Genomic DNA, 23,226 nt, shown 5'->3' on the forward strand with positions numbered 1-23,226 from the left:
TCTCAACTTGGCATATCATGCTTTGTTGACTCCCATGGGAGGCCTTACCCTTTCTGAGGAGTGGGTTGGGGAATAGAAATGAGGTTGGGGAGGGAATAGGATGAGAGAGGAAGGGGGGTGTGGGAACTGTGGTTGGTATGTAAAATAAACAAAAAATTTAATGAAAAAAAAAAGGAAAAAACAAGGTAACAAGAGAGGGACCAATATTTGCTGATTGCCTTGCATAGGGCACTCATTCAGTCAACAGAAAAGGCTTCAGTAGGTTTTATTTTACCCTGAATCACTGGACTAGCAGTAAAAAAGATATTGCAAAAGCAGTCAGGATAGCTACTATACATAAGAGGAAGAAGTGCCAGAAAGGGTGTGAGAAATTGTAACCTTTGTGCATTGCTGATAGGGACAGAGAGTGATGCAGGCAGGAACTGGCGGGGGATACAGTATGGTGCCTCCTCACAAAGCTAAATGGGGAATTACCATATGATTTTTTTCATACACATTTATATTTACTTCACATCTATATTTATTCCCCAAAGAATTTCATGTCAGGCCTCAGATACTCATGTACCTCTGAGAAAACACACCTCCTCTTTACTCATTGTAATTGAAAGCCACCAAGAAGAAATCCATTCATGGGTAAATGAATAAACAATGGATAAACTAAAAAAACTAAAGCAGTGCTCATTTACATAAAGAAGGTATGGATGAACCATTAATGACCATCATCAAATACTGTATAGCTGCATTAGTAACTAGAAGAGCTAAAGGGAAATGTAGCAATCAAATGGACTCAAACAACTTTGAAGGATATTTAAATTATTTTTATTTAATTATTATTAATTATTCAATAACTTTGTACATTCAAAAATGATATCTTCTAAAAATATATTACAAAGCACATAAACATATATACATATAAATATATATATACATATATACATATATACACATATACAAGAACTATTTACATCAAGGGAAGGAAGGTAAATATAAAATAAACACTGAAGATAGTATAATATATTAACATAATATAACATAATCTAATAAAACAAGATAAACATATGGAAATAAAAACTGAAGATAATATAATAGTGTAATATACTACAATATAATAAAACAAAATAAAGAGGTGAAAATAACACTGAAGATTATGTAATATAATACTATAATATTCTAAAACATAAAATAAAAATGTGCTTTTTCTTGAAGCAATTATTGGAGAAGGAACAGATTTTTTTCCTGAGTTGTTTTATTGTAGATGGTCAGAGAAGTTGTCAGGCAATTGTCGTAGAGTTGTCCAAGTTCTAGGATGAGAATAATTCAATTTAAATGCACAGTGCTCTCTTCTGCTTTATAAACTATATGGTGAAAAGAGCTAGTTAGAGCACTCATAAAATGCATTTCTAGCCGGGCGGTGGTGGCGCACGCCTTTAATCCCAGCACTTGGGAGGCAGAGGCAGGCGGATCTCTGTGAGTTCGAGGCCAGCCTGGGCTACCAAGTGAGTTCCAGGAAAGGCGCAAAGCTACACAGAGAAACCCTGTCTCGAAAAACCAAAAGAAAAAAAAAATGCATTTCTAGAACATGTGTGCCAATGGAGACGTTTTTGTAAAATTCACCTTTCATCCATCATGAACATTCCATTTAATACTTCACTTTCATGACAGATCTATATGCACCATGACATTTGTAAACCTTAATGCTAACACCTAACCTTAAATCTACTCTAACTATATAACAGGAAGCCTAATCATAAAACTCAACCTAGCCTTAAACTCTAAATTGGATCCTAACTCAGTATGTAATAACAGTGAGGAAAACATGGAAGATGGTTAGGAATACCTTTTCTTCTTATGAATGAAACCTTTCTGTTAGAAATTGATTTATGTTCTTATTACATATTCAACACCATACTATTCCTTTTCTAAAGAATTTATTCTCTCTCCCACCACCAGACACACTGCTCCATTTTCCTCCTTTATGTCCAGTATTTGAAACTGTTCATATTCTTTAGCTCCCAGCTTTCTCTCTTCAGATTTGTTTCCTAGTATTCTTGAACCTTTGAAATGTGACCAAAACATACATACACATACATTCTAGATATCTATCAATCGGTCATCTATCTATAATCCATCCATCTATCTATCTATCTATCTATCTATCTATCTATCTATCTATCTATCTATATCTATAATCTATCTAAATAACTATATATAACTATATATAAAACTATATATATATATATGTGTGTGTGTGTGTGTGTGTGTGTGTGTGTGTGTGACTGATGACAATCTTGATTTAGCCAGTTGTTGACTCATGAGATAATCATTCCATTGACAGTTAACTCTTTTTATCCCCCGTGCTGCACTGAAATACTTATATTCCTGAGCTGGAAAACTGAGTGTGTATTTTAGATAAACATTCTTTCTAATACTAATACATTTTAAAACAAAATATAACTCTTACCATCATTTTTTTATGTTTTCTCTTCTATTTCTTGTGGTGGCGAGAAGAGCTTCGTTTTTTGGTGAAACATGGACAAAAACATGCTCTTATAGTATCAATCTGAAAGAGATTATGTAAAATAAGGAATTTTTAAACTGAAAATTAAAACAATGTCACGAAAGATTTGAACCATCCATTCAACTAAAAAGGGCAACTATGGCTGATTGCATATTTTACATATATTCACAATTTTAGAATAAGTTACAATAGTATGAGAATTAAGTACTAGGACTCCTTCAAAAAGGGAGGGACTCTGATTTCTAGGCTTAGGCTACCTCTGATGTTCCAGAAACTCCAGAACCAGATGAAAGATTCTGACTTCCCTTTAGGGCCATATATGATACCCATGAACTTTGTCTTGGGGCCTGACTTGCATGATATCCTACAACAACATAAGGCCCATGGATTTTTCTCCAGGATCCCAGGCAGTATGACTTCCTACACAAGTGAGGGGCCCTGCCTTCTGGAGGTTAGACCTACTGATGAACTAGGCAAACTCCATGACCAGTTGAGAGGCTCTCACTGCTTTGATTCAACCTATGTATTTTGCTTGGGACCATTCCCACAGGTGGCTAGGTGTTATCTGCCAGGCACCACCTGTATTGACACAGGAACCCTGCTCTAGGCTTAGACAGAGGCTGACTCACAGAAGAAGGATAGGACCAGGGCTTGTGGCCCTTAATATCAGTTGCACAGAGGAAAAACTGCATATCAACCCTACCAAAATTTAGTCTCTCCTGGTGGTTTTAAATGCCTCCATTGAAACATAAGGTGTCTTGAAAAAAGGAAAGGAATACGAAAAATCCAACTAACAACCGAAAACATCTTCTGAAAAATTATTGATCACTTAATAAAGAGTTATAAAAGAGAACGATGTGGATAAAATTCAGGAGAAATAATTCAAGAGAATGATTTTAAGAATGTCCAAGCAATTCTGAGATAATAAAAATCTGGGCTGAAACTAATAAAATAGAAATGACAATGTTTCCATAGAGCTCACTCTGGCAATATGAGTGAGGGTGAACTGGATCTGAGAACCTAAGAGAAGGAGAACTGGCCTTCTTTGCTCTGGTCTGCATTGGGTGAGCTAGCCTAGGCAGTGTTGGAGAATGCATGTGGGTAGTGATAATAATGAAAAGCTAGCAAGCTGGCCAACCCAGCTACAAACGGGGCCCAGAACCAGGGTTTTGAGTTGGTTCCCTCCAAATCTACCAAATCTATGTACTGTTGGAGAATGTGAAAGGGACAAACCTACAGATCCAAAACAGCAGGACCTCCATGACACAGGACAACCACAGGATGTCTAAGAGGAGCACCAGGGAGAGACCATTATTGGTGGTGTAACAGAAACCAGAGGATTTGAACCAGACCAATCACTCATGGTAATGAACACTTGCAAGTTAAGGTGAACAGATTAAGAGGTAAATTGTGTATCTTAGCAGGCCACACTACTGCTTCTATACAAGGTTCTTTTTTTTTCATTTTTGTTTTTCAACTTCCAATGAAATTCAGAAATCACAAACATATTTAAAAATCTCCAGTGCATGCAATTCTAAAATCTAAAAGAAATGGATGTATTTCTAGATTCATTGTATGTAATAAAATTAAGTCAAGAGGAAGGAGATGAATATATATATATATATATATATATATATATATATATATATGACAAGATGGATTATTTGCAGAATTTTACAGAATACCAAGGAAAAATGAATATCATTGCTACTCAGATCATTTCATGAAATAGAAAAATAAAGGATTTCTCCTAAATTTTTATGATGCCAGTAATAACTTGATACCCAAACTAAAGAAAGACTCACATGAAGAGAATTAAAACCACAGACTGATTTTCATGATGAGAACAGATACAAAACTTCTAAATGTGAGATTGACAAGCTGGGGTTTGAGAGATGACCCAGCATTGACAAGCACTGCCTATTCTTCCAGAGGACCCGCTTTCAATTCCCAGCATCCATATCATATCTCACAGCTATCAGTAACTCCAGTTCCAGGGAATTGGATGCTCTTTTCTGGCCTATGAGTATACCAAGCACATATGTCATGGACAAGAATAATGTAGACAAATAACCATAAATATAAAATTAAAAATGACAATGGCAAAGAGAATTTAAGACCATAACGAAAGGATTATCCATGATGGCCCTTTTGGTTTCATCCAAGAATGCAGGGTAAGACAAATGTATGTAAATCAATAAATACAACATATCAAATAAATAGAATGAAGAAATTCACATGATTATCCCAATATATGCATAAACCACCACTAAAACAATTGAATATTTGGAACTTAATGATAAAAGTCAAGGAGAGGCTAGGTATGGGTAGAGAATATATCACAATTATACAAGTGAAAAACAACAAGCCTACAATCTACATCTTCTCAAATGGAGAAAAAATATTAATCTAACCATTATGATGAGAAAAAAGGCAATCATTGTTCACTGTCTCCATACTTTTTCAATAAAGAACTGAAGTTCTAGATAGACCCAATAAGGTAAGAAGGATATTAAAGCATTCAAAATGTAAGAGAACTCAGAATGCCCCGACTTAAAGATGGTAGGATTTTATCAGCTGTAAAAGGGTTGAGGCTCCACAAAAAGTCTTACAGCTGATAAACACTATAACAAATTAGCATTTCACAAATTTAACACCTAAATCAATGATGACAAACTGAATAAAAAAATCAACAAAAGAATCCCACTCATGTGCCCTAGGATATAGAATCAATCTTGATAGCCATCAGCAGATGAATGGATAAGGAAAATGTGGTATATACACACAATGGAATATTACTCAATAAAGAAAAAAATGAAATAGTAAAAATTGCAAGTAAATTAATAGAACTAGAAGAGTTTTACTCAATGAGGCCAGCTAGGATTAGAAAAGCAAATGTGATATGCTGTCCTCGTGTGTAGATATTAGACTTTTGTGTGTTCAAATAGGATTACATAAGGAAGCCTAGAAATTAGACATGGTCTATTGTAGATGGACCCATTGAAAGGGAGATAGTAAAATATATGTAAAATTAAATCAGAGAAGGAGAATACTGGATCTTGACAGTTTTATCATGGAAGGATTGGAGGATAAAGGACAAAAGGATGAGTGCCAGATAAAAATGAAGGTCTATGAAAAAAGCCTTATAGGAACTATGATGTTGCAAATTAAGGAAAATACATTTTGAGCAGAGGTAGAACACAGGTGACAAGAAATAACACTGGATCAATAAGTACTCTGGGCTAAGGTCTAAGTGGCAATGAAGGCGGAAGAGTAAGTCAGAGCAGGGACTAAGGTGTAACCGAACCTAAACTAAGGCTGTATGAAGGATGTAGAAGTGACTAGTTTGTCAAATAGTTTAAAAGACATACTAAAAAGAGTTTGTTCAGAGGTACCTGGAATGTGTTGACTTCCCTCATAAGACATGAGATTTATATTGAAACTCGAAAACAAAGGACATGATACCTCCTTATGAGTTATTGGTCAATTAGGCCTCCATGTCACCCCAAATAACACAGTCCATTTCTACACATTCTGCTTGTTTGTCATAACTAAATGGTAAGACTCCCTTGTTGAAGATACCACACAGTCTGGTTACGTAGGGCATTTAGAACTCAATCTCTAGCAGACAAGGAATTTCTGCCTTTCATCACAATAAAAGTTGTAGTTCCAGCCACTGGTCATGAAATACATGAAGAGTCTATCCAGTTTTGGACCTTTCCTATGACAACAGTGACCAGCCAGGTAAGCTGTCCACAATGGTTGTGTGGTAGTTATGTAAATAACCAACCTTGTTAGGAATGGATGGGAGAGCTGCTCCAAGCAATGGATCAAATGTTTGATGCTGTAAACCTTGTCAAAAGCTTATGTCTGGAATAGTCATAAGCTAGTCCAACTAGTGCTATTATTATTTGTGTTTATACCCATAGGTTTGTTCTGCCCTCATTGTTGGTCATATGATTCTTTTTTTTTTTTTTTTGCAGGGAGTAATGTTTAATGTAGAGAACCATAACTAGTTAACATGATAAGGATAAGCCAGTGTGAAGGTTCATCTGCAGATGGGTCATTTGCATTGACCTCCCACTACTGAAAGCTCAAGAAACAACGAGGAAGAATGGTCTGAAACAATGTAAGAGTTTGAATCTGGAGAGAAGTACACTGAAATGTTCTTTTGGGGACAAGGAATAACGGGTGCACAGATCAACTCAGAGCAGCTGTGTCTTACACTAGACTTGCACAAGCTCAAGCAAATCAAGACGCCAGCATGAGTGAGGAAGTATCTCTCAAGGCCCCAGCACTAGATGAGGAGCAATTGGCCATGGCTGGTTGTGAAAGGAGGATCCTAATTTATCTGTGAGCTGTGGCTTAGGACAGATTGCCTCATGTCCCAGAAGGTGTCTTCACACACATTCACAGATGGTCAGCCCCACTTGGACTCAGTGGGCTATTAATAATAATTTAAGAGCTGGGCAGTGGTGGCACATACCTTTAATCCCAGCACTCGGGAGGCAGGGCAGGAGGATCTCTGTGAGTTCAAGGCAAGCCTGGTCTACAGCGCGAGTTCCAGGACAGGCACAAAGATACACAGAGTAACACTGTCTCAGAAAACAAAACAAAAACAAAAACAAAAAAATTAATTTTAAGAGACATTAAGCAAAGAAGAAATAGAAGAAGAGAAGAAGAAAGAGGAGGAGGAAGAGGAGGAGGAGGAGAGGAGGAGGAGGAGGAGGAGGAGGAGGAGGAGGAGGAGGAGGAGGAGGAGAAGAAGAAGAAGAAGAAGAAGAAGAAGAAGAAGAAGAAGAAGAAGAAGAAGAAGAAGAAGAAGAAGAAGAAGAAGAATGAGTTCCACCAGCACAAGGTGGAGGGAGTCAGTGGTGAATGTAGTTTTCAAATAATAAATAATAAGAATATTTAAAAAAACATTTACATTCTATGTATTAATTCTAGAAGACATACTAAATTTAATCTTATTTGGCCTATGGAACATTACTGTGGAAATAGCATAAATGTGCAATGTAAACTGAAGTATTTACTTACAAATGACTGCCTAGTTTTTCTAGCACTGGGCTGCCTCTGCTCTTCTTCTGAGGCATGTGCTTGGTCTTCCATGACAGATGCTGTTAAGAAGTGCACATATTTCACTAAGCAAAGTACAATGAACATTTAGGGGAAAAGCTGTCCATTGCTATAATGAAGACACATTAGGGATGAGAAAATATTTATTTTCATTTTCCCAAGCAATAGTTTGACTTAAGTATAAACTGCAGTGGAAATATTTAACTTATCTTCTCTGCTTAATAAAGGATCTCTCTCAAAAACAGGTGTTTGGGTGTGTTTTTTCTCTAAACAGAGGTTTGGGAAGCAGCCTCCACTGTATGGGAGTTTCCTTCACTTACATATTCAGATTGATCTCATATATTTCTGAAGATAAAGCAAAAGAAAATGGACACCTGAGAGGTGGGAGTAAGGACTCTGTCTTTGACAAACAAAATCTTATCTGTTGCTCAGATTTGATAATGTGAGTATTATTACCATTCTACTAATCATTTGGCTTCCTATATGTGTAGTTGTCTGTCTATAACAGATAGTGTTCTGTTCTATACACAATCATTCTATAGAACAAATATATTTTAAAATGTACTACTTACTTCTCTCCTGATGCATTATTACATTTTTTTCTGCAACATCGTCCATATTGGATGAGTCGGGAGCTCCTGTGGAAGATTCCTGTGGTCCATTAAGGTCAGACACACTCTATCAAAAGGAGTATTGGTAATATATTTTAGAAAGGTCTTATTTGATTTCTAAGAACATACTTGAATTCCTAATTTCATGACAAGTATACTTGAAATTCTATGTAGTATATATTTAAGACAAAGTCATTTTAATAGCAAATCTATTATTCACAGTAAAGTTTAAATCTATCCTTCATTTTTCATGGCACTTCACTATGTAAGAGGTACAGAGGAAAAAGGAAACACATTCAGAGGATATGACCTGATGCACAATATTAACAAAAACAAAAGCAACTACTTTTATATAAGAACTGTTAATGCTATTTATATTCCCAAAAGAATTTGGAGGATATTTATAAAATAAAGAAGTGCCTACCCTATTATCAGGAAAATTTCTTTAAACAGTGTGGTACTTTGAATGCAATTGGGCCCCATAAGCTTATAGGAAGTGTCACTATCAGAAGGTTTGGCCTTGTTGGCAGCGGTGTGACCTTGTTGGGGGAAGTTTGTCTGTCTGGGGGCCATTAGAGGTCTCCTGTGCTCAAGTTACATCCAGACTAGACACAGACTCTTTCACTGCTTGCTGATCAAGATGTAGAGCTCTCAGCTCCTTATCCAGGACCATGTCTGCATGCATGCTGCCATGTCCTGCTATGATGATAGTGGACAAAGCCTGTGAAACAGGAATCCATCCCAATGAAATGTTTCCCAAATAAGAGTAGCTATGGTCATGGATTCTCTTCCCAGCAATAGAAACCATAACTAATACAAACAGTATTGTTTTCTATTCTCCTATTTGTCTCCTTTAATTTTGTTCTCCTGCTTTATTGCTCCAGCTAATAGATTGAGTACAACATTGAAAAGGATTCAAGATGATAGACAAATTTGTTTATTATGACCCCATGGGACTCATGTTTTCATCCATTGGGGATGATTTTGGCTCTGAGTTTCTCATTACATAATTTTTATTGCATTGAAGTATGCTCCTTCTTGTCTTACACTCTCTGGACTGTTATCATGATGGTATATTCGATTTTGGCAAGTGCCTGATCTACATGTATTGAGAAGATTAGGTGACTTTTTGTCTAAGTCTGTTTCTGTGCTTTGTTAAATCTGTTGACTTGTGTATTTCAAACCATCTCTGCATCTCTGAGATAAAAACAACTTGGTCATTGAACATTTGAACAATTGAACATTTAGAACTTAGTGATAAAATTCAAGGAGAGTCTAGGTATTTGTAGAGAATATGCCACAATTATACAAGTGATAAATAACAAGCCTACAATCTACATCTTCTAAAATGGAGAAAAAAGTATTAATCTAACCATTATGGTGAGAAAAAGGCAATCATTGTTCACTGTCTCTATACATTTTCAATAAAGAACTGAAGTTCTAGATAGACCCGATAAGGTAAGAAGGATAATAAAGCATACAAAATGTAAGAGAAATCAGAATGCCCCTACTTAAAGATGGTAGGATTTTATCAGCTGTAAAAGGGTTGAGGATCCACAAAAACTGATCCATGATATTCACATTGAGTCTTATCTTTACCCAAGTGTGCAAATACATTAAAAATAGAGCAATTACAATTTTCAGAAATTTACTTACTATACATCAATGGAAATATTTAGCAATGTCATGGGATTCTAAGAATACTAAATGCTTTCAATTTATTATTCAATAATTAATTTTTTGATTGAATAATGTGGTTTAAAATGTAGCATGTGAGCCTATGGCAAAGTCATTGAAGCAAACAATAGGAAATGAGAAATTTAAATTTAAACTTTACGTACAAATTCTTGATTTTCTGCACTCTTAACAAAACTTCTCTTATTTTCCACTTTAGATTCTGTTATTTCTTCTGAAGAAATTATATCTTTTACATAAAAAATATGAACAACAATTAGGCAAAATAATACTCTATAAAAATGGAAATAATGTAAAGTTAGGGTTTTACGTTTTATATGTTATTTCAATTAACCACATGGTATAGGTACATATTTACATCCTCAAGAAAACTTGTAATTGTAGACAAATCAACACTTGGACAGGTACTACATATTGGCCAGTTTGGAGTCATACATGCTTTATATGACTTGTCAGGAAACTCATAAATGACCTATTTGCTTACATCCACATCTGCAGAAACTGTGAGAAAATAACACTTTCACCCTGTAAACTATCCTTGCCTTGCAAGAGTAACTTTAAATAACTCACTGTTAACTTCGCCCAAATGATACTTGTTTACCACACATTTTTCTGTGAACAGGATAACATGCTTTTTGCTCTGCACTGACAAACTGATTTTTTTTTTTTTTTTGGTTTTTTGAGACAGGGATTCTCTGTATAGCTTTGGAGCCTTTCCTGGAACTCACTCTGTAGACCAGGCTCATGTCGAACTCACAGAGATCCACCTGCCTCTGCCTCTCAAGTGCTGGAATTAAAGGCACTACCGCCTGACAAATTGCTCCTTTTTGACTCACTTTATCACATGGAGTCATTCTGTACATCTTTTTTTTTTCCAGGAAAAATGGGTATTGCTGTGGCTACCCTAGCTTAAGACAATGCTTAAACTCTTCTTTGCGACTTCAACTCGAACCCACTTTTTTACAGTTATATCTGTTTTTCTCCTTGACATGTAGGACCTATATTAAAGGTTATTCTAAGATCTGAAGATCTCATTTGCTTTTGTTTCCTGTTTTCTTTTAATTACTTTGTGTGATTCTGATAGGTTTTGACTTTTAAGTTTTGAATGTAAGTAAGCCATTGCAGACATGGTTTCTTTACTGATATAATGCCTGTTGTGACACAGAGAGATGAGTTTCAGACAATAGAGTACAGAGAAATAAAAAGGTGTGAAAGCATACAACATGTGCATATAAGTAATGAGATTTTTCAGTGACTGAACTGTCATATGCGAGTGTATCCTAATTTATTGAAATAGATTACAGATATGGTTTTAAAATGCCATTCCTTTTCCTTGTAAATAAATTACAATGCTCTGCAGATGGAGGAAGGCAGTGCACTATGAGTTAAAAACAACACAAAATTGATTTTCTTTTCTGAAAATGTGGTATATTGCTGTTTATCCAGCCCAGAACAGAATCTCTGAGCTCAACATGTCTCTGCCCTGACCTTTCAGAGAGCTTTACTATAGGTGTGCCTTTTGAGACCTAGGTGTCCAGAAATGATGTTCAAACTTTGGGGAAGTCACATTAGTCTCATGATTGACTTACAGAAGTCAATAATAAACAGGGAGTTTGCACACTGGAAAGGTTAAGGTGAGTGAACCTGAGTATTAAACATTGAAGCTGTGCTTACATTTGCTAATAATTCATATTGTCCTTGTGAATGTTTTGAAGCATGCCTGCCACTAGTGAGATGGAATTGCTTATGTCAAACCCTGTCATCACCATCATCAAGATATAATGGGCATCAGGAAGTCTGTGTGCATTTGAAATGTAATAAAATAAACTGATCAGAAGAATGTGACATACGAAATTTACCTGGTTGAGATTGGTGTGGTAGAGACTCAGGTTTGGAGATTGGATGTGAATAATCCCTCAGCTGAATGGATTTTCAAATGAGATATTTAATTAATGTTTTGGAATTCAATAAACATTAATCATTTAATATAAATATTAAGTCATTTACCTCTGGGTGAGGACATTTTTCAGCCCACACTAAAAGAGAAAGGATAAATTTATCAATCTCCTACACAATGGGAACTACAAAAGTAACTTTATGTAGGCTTTGGATGGCAGTGAGTTCTTATTCCCTTCTTCCTAAATAAACACCTATTAGTTTACTGGTTAGGACAACAGCTGACAGAAATAACTAAAATGTTCTAAAAGCAATCTTAGAGTCAATGTAATCCTCATCAAAACTACAACATGATTAGTCAGAGAAATTGAAAAAAATAACCACACCACCATGAAAAAGCCTTTTAGCTCCACATAGAAATAAAAACAAACGAACAAAGAAAAAACCCTGGAGAGAGGTAAAACAAACCCTAATACAAAAAGAGTTGGAGAAACCACCACCCCAGATTTCATGATTTTTACAGGTCTAGAGTAATAAAAACATCATGGTTTTAGCATCACAGTACATGTGTTGATAATGAAATCAAATTGAACACCAAACATACGTCCCCACACCTATGGACACTTTACTTTTGATAAAGAAACTAGAAATACACACTGGAAAAAAAAACAACTTCAATACATGGTGCTCACCAAACTTTATGGCTTCAAGAAGAATGCACAGAGAACTATATTTCTAACCCTGAATAAAACTCAACTCCAAGTGGATCAAGGATCTCAAAATGAGACCAGAGACCCTGAATAAGACAGAAGACAAAGTGTATAATAGGCTTGACCTTACTGGTACAGGAAAAGACTTTCTGAATAGGACACCTGTAGCACCGGCACTAAGAGCCACATTTAATAAATGGGACCACATGAAGCCAAAAGCTTCTTTATGGCAAGATATGTATATCAGTTTTGGGATTTTAAATAATCACTCCACCATATGATAGTGTTATTGAAATAAGTTACAGATATGAATTCTAAATATATTTCCTATTTCTTGTTACTAAGTTACAGTAGTGCACTACAAATGAAGGTAAGATATACATAATAAGTTCTAGAACAAAACAAAACTTGATTTTCTTTTCTGAAGATGTGGTATATTGTTGGCTGTCCAGTCCAGAACAGAATCTCTGCGGTGACATATGTTTTTGCTTTGTCCTTTCTGGTAGCTTTGAGTATGACAGGTGTTCATTCCGAGACCCAGGTATCAAGAAATCATAGTCAAACATTGGAGAAATCTCATTAGTCTCACGATTGACTTCTATAAGTAACTAATAAACAGAGTGTTTGCACACTGGAAAGGATAAGGCCTTAGATCGTGAGTATTAAACATTAAAGCTGAGCTTATTTTGCAAATGTTTTATATTTCCAATGTAATATATTTTCCAGCATGTATGCCACTATCAGATAGCACTGTGTATGTCAAATTCTATCATCACCATCATCAAGATATAATTGGCATCGGGAAGACTGTGTGCTTTTGAAATTTTTTAAAATACCTTGATCAGGAGAATGTGACTTACAAAATTTACCTGCTTGAGATTGCTGTGTTTCAGACTTGGGTTTGGAAATTCGATGAGAATAATCCCTCTGCTGAATGGATTTTGAAATGAGATATTTAATCAATATTTTGGACTTCAATCAAGATGTAATTATTCAATATTAATATTAAAAAACATTTACCTCTGGGTGCGGACATTTTTCAGCCCAAACTGAAAGAGAAAGAATGTAGAGTCAGTCTCATGCACAATGAGATCACACAGTACAGGGACAGAATACTCGAGATTATTAGACACTCAATTTTAACACATTGCTCATGCTTAATTACACTACATGACTTGATACCAGACTTGCTTGTCCAATTGAAAAGTGTAAATTTATTCAGTGATTTCTTCAGAGTAAGCATAACATACCAGCATTTGTCTTACATAAAGTCTTGTCATGAATGTCTTCTGCACAACCTGACTTTCCATTCTATGACCGTTTCTCATGTTGGTATTCAGAATGGTGATTCCGTAACTTTCTGAGCTTCATCATATTGATGAAGCATGAGAGATCAATACAAGACCAGTGAGCTCTGTCCAGTTGAAGTAGTGAGAATTATAAGAGCAATGCAGGTCAATATGATAGGAATTACAGAGCAACTAAACCATGTTTTAGAACTCGGACTTTAGACCAACAGTTGGAACGACATGGACATATCTCCTATGACATTTTACTTGGTCTTTTGAGGCCAGTAGTATCAATCTATATGGTGCATTGCTGATCAGGAGCCATTATTAGTGTGGCTACCTTGCTGCAGTGTAGTGCTGATCCTGCTTAAACTGAATATACAGATTTGCTGACTCCCATGGAGACCTCACTTGCTTATGTGCTAGTAAGAATGAGAATTTTGGTTGTATTCATAAAAAATAAAAAGACAAATAATGAAAGACTTAACACTATGATTAAAAGGTACTTAATGATAAAAGATGAGAAATCACTATCTTAGATTCATGGTTCAGACTATATAAAAACAGTTTTTCTAATGATCTGAAATCATTTGCATTTCCACATGTTTTTCATATAATACTTTGTGTAATTCTGATAGTTTTTGATTTTAAGTTTTGAATGTAAGTAAGCATTGCAGAATGGTCTTTACATGATATAATGCCTGATTGTGAACAGAGAGATAGTTTCATGACAATATTGTACAGAAAAATAATAAATGTAGAAAGCATACAACATGTGCATATAAGTATGAGATTTTTCAGTGACATGAACTGTCATATCTGTAGTGTATCCTAATTTATTGAATAGATATGTTAAATGCATTCCTTTTCCTTGTAATAAATTACATGCTCTGAGTGAGGAAGCAGTGCACTATGAGTTAAAACAACACAAAATTGATTTTCTTTTCTGAAAATGTGTATATTGCTGTTTGTCCAGCCAGAACAGAATCTCTGAGCTCAACATGTCTCTGCCTGACCTTTCAGAGAGCTTTACTATAGGTGTGCCTTTGAGACCTAGGTGTCCAGAAATGATGTTCAAACTTTGGGGAAGTCACATTAGTCTCATGATTGACTTACAGAAGTCAATAATAAACAGGAGTTTGCACACTGGAAAGGTTAAGGTGAGTGAACCTGAGTATTAAACATTGAAGCTGTGCTTACATTTGCTAATAATTCATATTGTCCTTGTGAATGTTTTGAAGCATGCCTGCACTAGTGAGATGGAATTGCTTATGTCAAACCCTGTCATCACCATCATCAAGATATAATGGCATCAGGAAGTCTGTGTGCATTTGAAATGTAATAAAATAAATGATCAGAAGAATGTGACATACGAAATTTACCTGGTTGAGATTGGTGTGTAGAGACTCAGGTTTGGAGATTGGATGTGAATAATCCCTCAGCTGAATGGATTTTCAAATGAGATATTTAATTAATGTTTTGGAATTCAATAAACATTAATCATTTAATATAAATATTAAGTCATTTACCTCTGGTGAGGACATTTTCAGCCCACACTAAAAGAAAAGATAAATTTATCAATCTCCTACACAATGGAACTACAAAAGTAACTTTATGTAGGCTTTGGATGGCAGTGAGTTCTTATTCCCTTCTTCCTAAATAAACACCTATTAGTTTACTGGTTAGGACAACAGCTGACAGAAATAACTAAAATGTTCTAAAAGCAATCTTAGAGTCAATGTAATCCTCATCAAAACTACAACATGATTAGTCAGAGAAATTGAAAAAAATAACCACACCACCATGAAAAAGCCTTTTAGCTCCACATAGAAATAAAAACAAACGAACAAAGAAAAACCCTGGAGAGAGTAAAACAAACCTAATACAAAAAGAGTTGGAGAAACCACCACCCCAGATTTCATGATTTTTACAGGTCTAGAGTAATAAAAACATCATGGTTTTAGCATCACAGTACATGTGTTGATCAATGAAATCAAATTGAACACCAAACATACATCCCCACACCTATGGACACTTTACTTTTGATAAAGAAACTAGAAATACACACTGGAAAAAAAAACAACTTCAATACATGGTGCTCACCAAACTTTATGGCTTCAAGAAAAATGCACAGAGAACTAATTTCTAACCTGAATAAAACTCAACTCCAAGTGGATCAAGGATCTCAAAATGAGACCAGAGACCCTGAATAAGACAGAAGACAAAGTGTATAATAGGCTTGACCTTACTGGTACAGGAAAAGACTTTCTGAATAGGACACCTGTAGCACGGCACTAAGAGCCACATTTAATAAATGGGACCACATGAAGCCAAAAGCTTCTTTATGGCAAGATATGTATATCAGTTGGATTTTAAATAATCACTCCACCATATGATAGTGTTATTGAAATAAGTTACAGATATGAATTCTAAATATATTTCCTATTTCTTGTTACTAAGTTACAGTAGTGCACTACAAATGAAGGTAAGATATACATAATAAGTTCTAGAACAAAACAAAACTTGATTTTCTTTTCTGAAGATGTGGTATATTGTTGGCTGTCCAGTCCAGAACAGAATCTCTGCGGTGACATATGTTTTTGCTTTGTCCTTTCTGGTAGCTTTGAGTATGACAGGTGTTCATTCGAGACCCAGGTATCAAGAAATCATAGTCAAACATTGGAGAAATCTCATTAGTCTCACGATTGACTTCTATAAGTAACTAATAAACAGAGTGTTTGCACACTGGAAAGGATAAGGCCTTAGATCGTGAGTATTAAACATTAAAGCTGAGCTTATTTTGCAAATGTTTTATATTTCCAATGTAATATATTTTCCAGCATGTATGCCACTATCAGATAGCACTGTGTATGTCAAATTCTATCATCACCATCATCAAGATATAATTGGCATCGGGAAGACTGTGTGCTTTTGAAATTTTTTAAAATACCTTGATCAGAGAATGACTACAATGCAGATCTGTCAAGTAAGGGATTGCTTGAGAGGATCATTCAAGTAAAGGGAAATAGAATATATAATTGTAGAGAGACAGTGGGGGGAAGGGCGATGCAAGTGAGAGGTTAGGGTAGGAATATGGGGATGAACAATTTACTAACATCCACGTGAAAAACCGTATGGAAACATACTACTGTAGAAGATTTATAAATACATATGCATATAAAATAAATACAATTGGAGTCTCCAAATAAGAGAGGAGATAAACCCCCAATTAGACATCGTTTGTTAATCATGAAACCTTCAGTTATACCTTGTTGAGTCAATGGACAAATGGGGCACCTTAGGTATCTCAGGTAGAAGAAAACTCAGAGATCTTTCTGGGACTATCTCAATTTTACACATTGCTCATGCTTATTAACATATGGGACTTATTACCACTTTTGTTGTCTTTTATTTAAGTGTAAATTTATTCAGTGATTTCTTTCGGTAGCATAACATACCAGCATTTGTCTTACATAAAGTCTTTTCATGATGACTCTTACCTTCAATTATTTCATTTTCTTCTGGACCATTTCCTATGTTGGATGACTGGGCAGCTTTCTGCAGTGGATTAGGATAAAACACACTCTGTCACATGATATTAGTAGTGTAATTCCAAAAGGTCTTATTTTCTATTTCTGAGCATATCATGATATTTGACTTTAAGAAAATTGTTCATGAGAATTTATGCAGTATATATCAAAAACCATGGTATTTGAATGGAGAATCTTATATACACAGTCAAGTTTAAGCCTTTCATTTCCCAATTATATACAAGAAATATAGAATAGAGGAAAAACATTCATATATAGAGTAATGTCTGATGTGCATGTGTCAATAAAAGTAATTATTTTATATTATAATGCATAAAACTAATTTGTTCTTCTTAGTAAAGTTGGAGGATGTTAATGAGACAATTGTTCACATCTTTAGTAGGGCCATTCCTCTAGGACACGATTAACATTAATTATGAGGTGTTATACAATGGCATTATTTGTGTGGTTAGGCTTGACAGGAGGTATGTATTATGTAAAAAGCATTCATATTGTATCATGCTGATTGTGTAGTGAAGAAAGCAGAATGTGCTTGATTTCGGTAAAAGTGAACAAACAAAACTGACATATTTTGTTAATTTCTTATAGATGGTAATTCTGGATCAAAATGATTAGCAGACAAGTTTTTATTTCCTATGTTACCTTTAGACAATAACATTAGACCATTATGCAGTTTTTTAATATTTTACAAATGTTTCTCAATGAACAGAAATCTTCCCCAAACACCATTTCACATTTTTTGCATGTTTAACAGAATAAACAAATCTTGCATTCTCGTTCTTCAAGAATTTTAAAAGTTATGAGAATATGTTGTCCACTATTCTATGTGTACAGTAATGCCATCCTATTTGACAGTTACTGAGTGGACACTCCCTCATCTTCTAAAACACGTTAGGCTTCATACTTTGATCTCTGATGACAAAATACCATTCTCACTCCTACCCTGCATTAACGACAATTTTGCCTAAATATCTCTCTAAATATGCCTAAATATGTTTTCTTTATGACAAAATGCACCTATCTGAACTAAAACAGTTGCTTTTTACTTGTTTGGTGTTCTATTACTATGGCATAGGCTTCCCTCTGAAATTCTCAGTTCTTGATTTCTCAACATAGAGTAGATATTGACTATACAGATTTATGTGGGTTTAAAACATTAAACATGTCTTCAGAACATACTCATACTTCAGTAAGTACCTAACATTGTATTATGTCTCTGAACAGATTGTGTAAAAGAGAAAGTATAGTGTCTTGAACCTATTTGAATTCTCTACATTAACTCAATTCCATATATATATATATATATATATATATATATATATATTAAGCATATTAGACAATAATGTGGAAATAATTAATTTCCTTCATTGAATTGAGCAAAATAATTGAGTTTTTCCTTCACAATTAGGCCTCATTTATGGAATCAAAAATTCTTTCTCTTGGCAGATTAGTTGATTATATGTCCATATTATCTTCTCAAATGAGGACCTTGAAATAACCCAATGACCATAAGGAAAAAATTTCTCCTTGACATAACTGAGTATAATCATCACATAACAAATTTAGTTTCTGCAGGAAGAATCAACTTTATGAAATAAATCCAACTCTGAAGTCATAATTTTATATCATCCACTATTTTAAATAGAGAGTCTATGGCTCTCCAGCCATGTAAAGAGCTTAACATAAAGCACAAGTAATAATCATATAATTATTTACTAAATTACTTATAAAAGACAATGATTAGCTGTGTGACTGGATTCTAAGAATACCCTGTGTTTTATAATAGGTAAAAGACTTTCATTTCAATGTTAAATCATCATTGATGGACTGAATATAGTAGCCTGAAATGTAGTTTCTTTTGGCCTGTGGTAAGATCATCAAACCAAACAGTATTAAGTGAGAAATTTAATTTTAAAGAGTTACATACCAATTTTTGATAGTCTTCATTCTTATCACAAACATTTTCATTTTCCAGTTTTAAATTCGGTATTGTTTCTAATTCTAGTTCTTCTGACATATCCACATATTTTATTTAAAACATAAATATAACAATTAGATACACAATTTTCTATGACAATAGATTGAAATACATTCACAATTAGAATTTAGAAAAAAATTTACTCTTATCAAATATTTCAATTAAATGTGCTTTATAGATGAATATTTACATGCTTAGATAAATGCCCAAGTTGTAGAAATACCTGTATATCACTTGTATAGAAACTGCATGTTGCCAGCTTCAAGACATCCAAATACTTGACTAATTCACACACCTCTCATAAATGACCAAGCTCTCTAAAATCTACACTTTCAGATGTCACTGATGTGTCAGAACATTTATCATGTGCTTACACCCACAAGCACATTCAAAAAATGTACAAATTAAGGAAATTGGAAAAGGATTGTGAAATAATTTTTTTTATTGAAACTGGCAAAATAGTTTTAGTTGTAAGGCCCTATTGCTCAAGACTCCACACTTTAAACACAGAATTTGGAGTAATTTAGCTGGACCTGACATAGAAACCTGCTCTCATACTATGAGAACATGCTTTGCAAAGTGCCAAGGGAGATAAGCAATCAGTAATCCCACCAGCAGAAAATGGTACACCACCAAGATGTTGAAAAGCCTGGCAAGATAACGCTCATGGTAGGATAGTGACACTTTTATTTTTGGGGTAACCAACAGCTGTCCTATTGGTCTGGAGACCCACTCAATGAGAAATTCATTCCAAGTACTGGGAAACTAATAAACTATCCATGGATGGAGAAATCATAAACACTAGGAGTCATCAATTACTCCCATTTTCTCATAACAGTATACTTACTATGTTCTAAATATTGTTTTTATAGTCACAGTTATACCCACAGAAGAATGTAGCTGTCATTTCTCCTCAAAGAATTTACTTTTCACAGTACATAAAATTATTACAGTATATACAATTAATCAAAATCCAAGGAGTGACCATAATATGCCCCAACTCCACTTATAAAGTCCTAAATCTAAGGATCAGGAAAAATAGCAAGAATTGGGAAGATAGATTGTAAAATCAAAGTACCAGCACTCTTGAAGCTACACAGCATCTTCTATGCATGACTTAGATATTGCTACCATGAAATTTCAAAGGTATGATATCTGAAAAAACACCTGTATAAGGACAATACCAGATGAAATGCTACTGTGGGTGAAGTGAATCTCACAATGCACAACCCCTAGATGAAGATCTGTAGGCAATCAGTGGCTGATAAACAAAGATAAATCAGGTGATTTTCCAGAAATGAGCTCATCCTAGTAGGATAATAGGTTGTGCAAGTCCAGTGATCAGTCCTAAACACATGTACATATGAGCAACACACTAAACAAATACATACAAGCATGCATACACTTACACACACAGAGAGAGACACAAACACGCATGCACACACACATGCAGGTGTGTGCATAAACACACACAAATATAGTGTGTCTTTACTGATAGTATAGAAGAGAAGTCACACACAGGGTTACTAAGGACTTGAGCACAGGAAAGGTTGTAGGAATAGCCAGAAACCTGAAAAAGATGTAAATATAGTATACAAGCATGAAATGATCAAAAGTTAAATAAAATAAAAGGCAACTCTTTTACTGACATTCTTATTTCAACCTTTGGATGAAAATTTTTCTTGTCTACCATTACATTTTTACTTTTGTTTGATTTAATATACATTATGTGGGTTATTTTATTTGGCTAAGGTATTTGTTGTCATGTTTTAAGAAAACCTCTCTGCCAAGTGATCTTACAAGTTAAGCATGTGCATTACCTTCTTGTTCTTCTACATTTTCATATTGTTTGGAAGCTATTGGCAAGTCATCCGCACCACTTTTCAGACTATTCTCAGGAATATCTTGCTAAAATAATGAAAAATAATAATGAGAATATAGTTGAATTTCCTATTTTGAATTCAACTAAACTTAAAAATAGGATAGCATATTTTCATAGATAACATTTTGCATGCTCTTGAGATCAACCTATCTTTTCACCTCATACAGTCACATATGCTAAAATCAAGCTTTGAAGCAGAAATAGAAAAAGATCATCTGCAGAATTCAATAAGGAACTAAACCCATAATATGAAACTTATATTCCTCACTGAAATTTAAACAAAGAATACATTTAAGTACTATTAATGTGCTTGCCATACCAAAGTATTTGATTTAAAAATCAATTCCTTGAGAAAATCAATTTAATATTATAGTAAGGCCCTTTGATTAGTATGAAAATATAGACTATGCCATGTGGAGAAGAACTGAAATATTTTAGAATCAGTTTTGTTTATGAAAAAGAAGGATGTACAAAAATAGTTTTGTTAAAATCTTAGACATAGAGAAAATAGTTTCATAAAATTAAAAAGCAGTTAGTGATTCTTCTCTGTTTATACAATGCATGTAATTATGCAATGAAATCTCAAACTCTTTCACAGTAAAAAACAGGTATCATTAGAGCATAACAAGCATTAATATGAAGGGAAGCATCAGAACATTCATTCGATGTCTGGAATGTTCCTGGTGCTTATTTATACTTGAAATAGTAGAGATGTCCTTATGCAATTACACACTCAGCATTTTTAGTCATTTAGTTGTGAGATAGGTAAGAAAATTTAAGGTTCATATAGATTCGCTATTCTCTAAATGGCATAACACTAATAGTTATCACTTCATGTTTAAGTCATATGAACTGGTAGTTTTAATTCAGAAAGATTCTGTGATGAAACATCAATGTCATTATGCCAGTTGAGGATTTTAAAGTCTTCAAATACTGTTGAAATATATGTTAGTCTGGTCCCAACATTCATAAAACACACAAAGAAAGGAATAAAAAAGCCTAATTGACTGTATGTTGAAATCCACATTTGAAGAATTTATGTATAGCTTATCACAGTAAGACTCGAAGGACTGGGTGTGTGGTTGAGTGGTAGCGAATTTGCCTTGCATTCATTAATTTCACAGTTGATGTAATAAATGAAAAAACAAAAAGGAAAACTAAAAAACACCAATCACAAGTGATCTAGGACACCCAGAAACAGGAAGCCTAACCTCAGAGTGATTCTGGAGATTTAAATGAGCAATGAAACTACTGTATAGACATCCTTCAAAATTTGAAGTGTTACATATGATGCAAAGAAGTTCAGGTTACTTTTCAAGATTTTGAGTGCAAAAATAAGATGAAATTGAAATTTTGCCTTTAGCATTTGTTATCAAAGACCTTATTCTAGAACTTGCTATAATTAGGGGGAAACATGTATACCTCAATTATATGAAGAGTATTTTCTTCCATTTTTGATTTAAAAATTTGCATGTACAATATATTTTGAACATACTTTCCCAACCAAAATACTCCCAGATGCTTCCTCATCTACCTACCCCCCAAGTTTGTAATCTTTCTCTCTTAAATCTATCCCCAAATTGAAAATACAAACTTACAACCAATAAGGCAAAAATGCCACAAGAGAACACATCAGCCCCTAACAATACCACAAACACAAAATTGAACACTGTTTCCTTTGTGTTGATCAACTTCCCCTGGTCATAGTGTCTGCTCAGGAGTGCCTTTGATATACCCAGTGATGCTTCAAGTAGAACACTGATTTTTCCTTTAGCCAACAGCTATCAATTACAAATGGTGTCCTGGTTATGGATGGCAGCCTGTGTCTTCTGCCTCTTAGTGCTGGCAACCTATCTTGTTGGAACCTGTGCAAATCATCTGTGTACTGGCACAGTCTCTGAGTTAATATGTGCATTGATCTTGGTCCTGCTGTGTCTGGAAGACAGTTTCCTTGACCTTATCCATAAGCACTGGCTCTTATAATCATTCTACTTCCTTTTCTACATAGACACTGAGCCTT

At 34.6% G+C, this 23,226-nt stretch overlaps 1 protein-coding gene across 1 annotated transcript; it reads right to left on the reverse strand.

The window, feature by feature from the left end:
• Positions 1-1,072: 1,072 nt before the first annotated feature.
• Positions 1,073-21,232, reverse strand: LOC114689278 (the record flags this gene model as incomplete). Its single annotated transcript, XM_028863636.2, has 12 exons — positions 1,073-1,301; positions 2,462-2,560; positions 7,556-7,635; positions 8,167-8,272; positions 10,047-10,129; positions 11,760-11,820; positions 11,908-11,936; positions 13,376-13,436; positions 13,527-13,555; positions 17,296-17,353; positions 19,274-19,356; positions 21,145-21,232. Coding segments are annotated over 11 exons (753 nt in total), but the record flags the coding sequence as incomplete, so codon positions are not given.
• Between the last annotated feature and the right edge of the window lie 1,994 nt (positions 21,233-23,226).

Source organism: Peromyscus leucopus, unplaced genomic scaffold (genome assembly GCF_004664715.2).
Source record: "Peromyscus leucopus breed LL Stock unplaced genomic scaffold, UCI_PerLeu_2.1 scaffold_1626, whole genome shotgun sequence".
Classification (NCBI taxonomy): Eukaryota; Metazoa; Chordata; class Mammalia; order Rodentia; family Cricetidae; genus Peromyscus; species Peromyscus leucopus.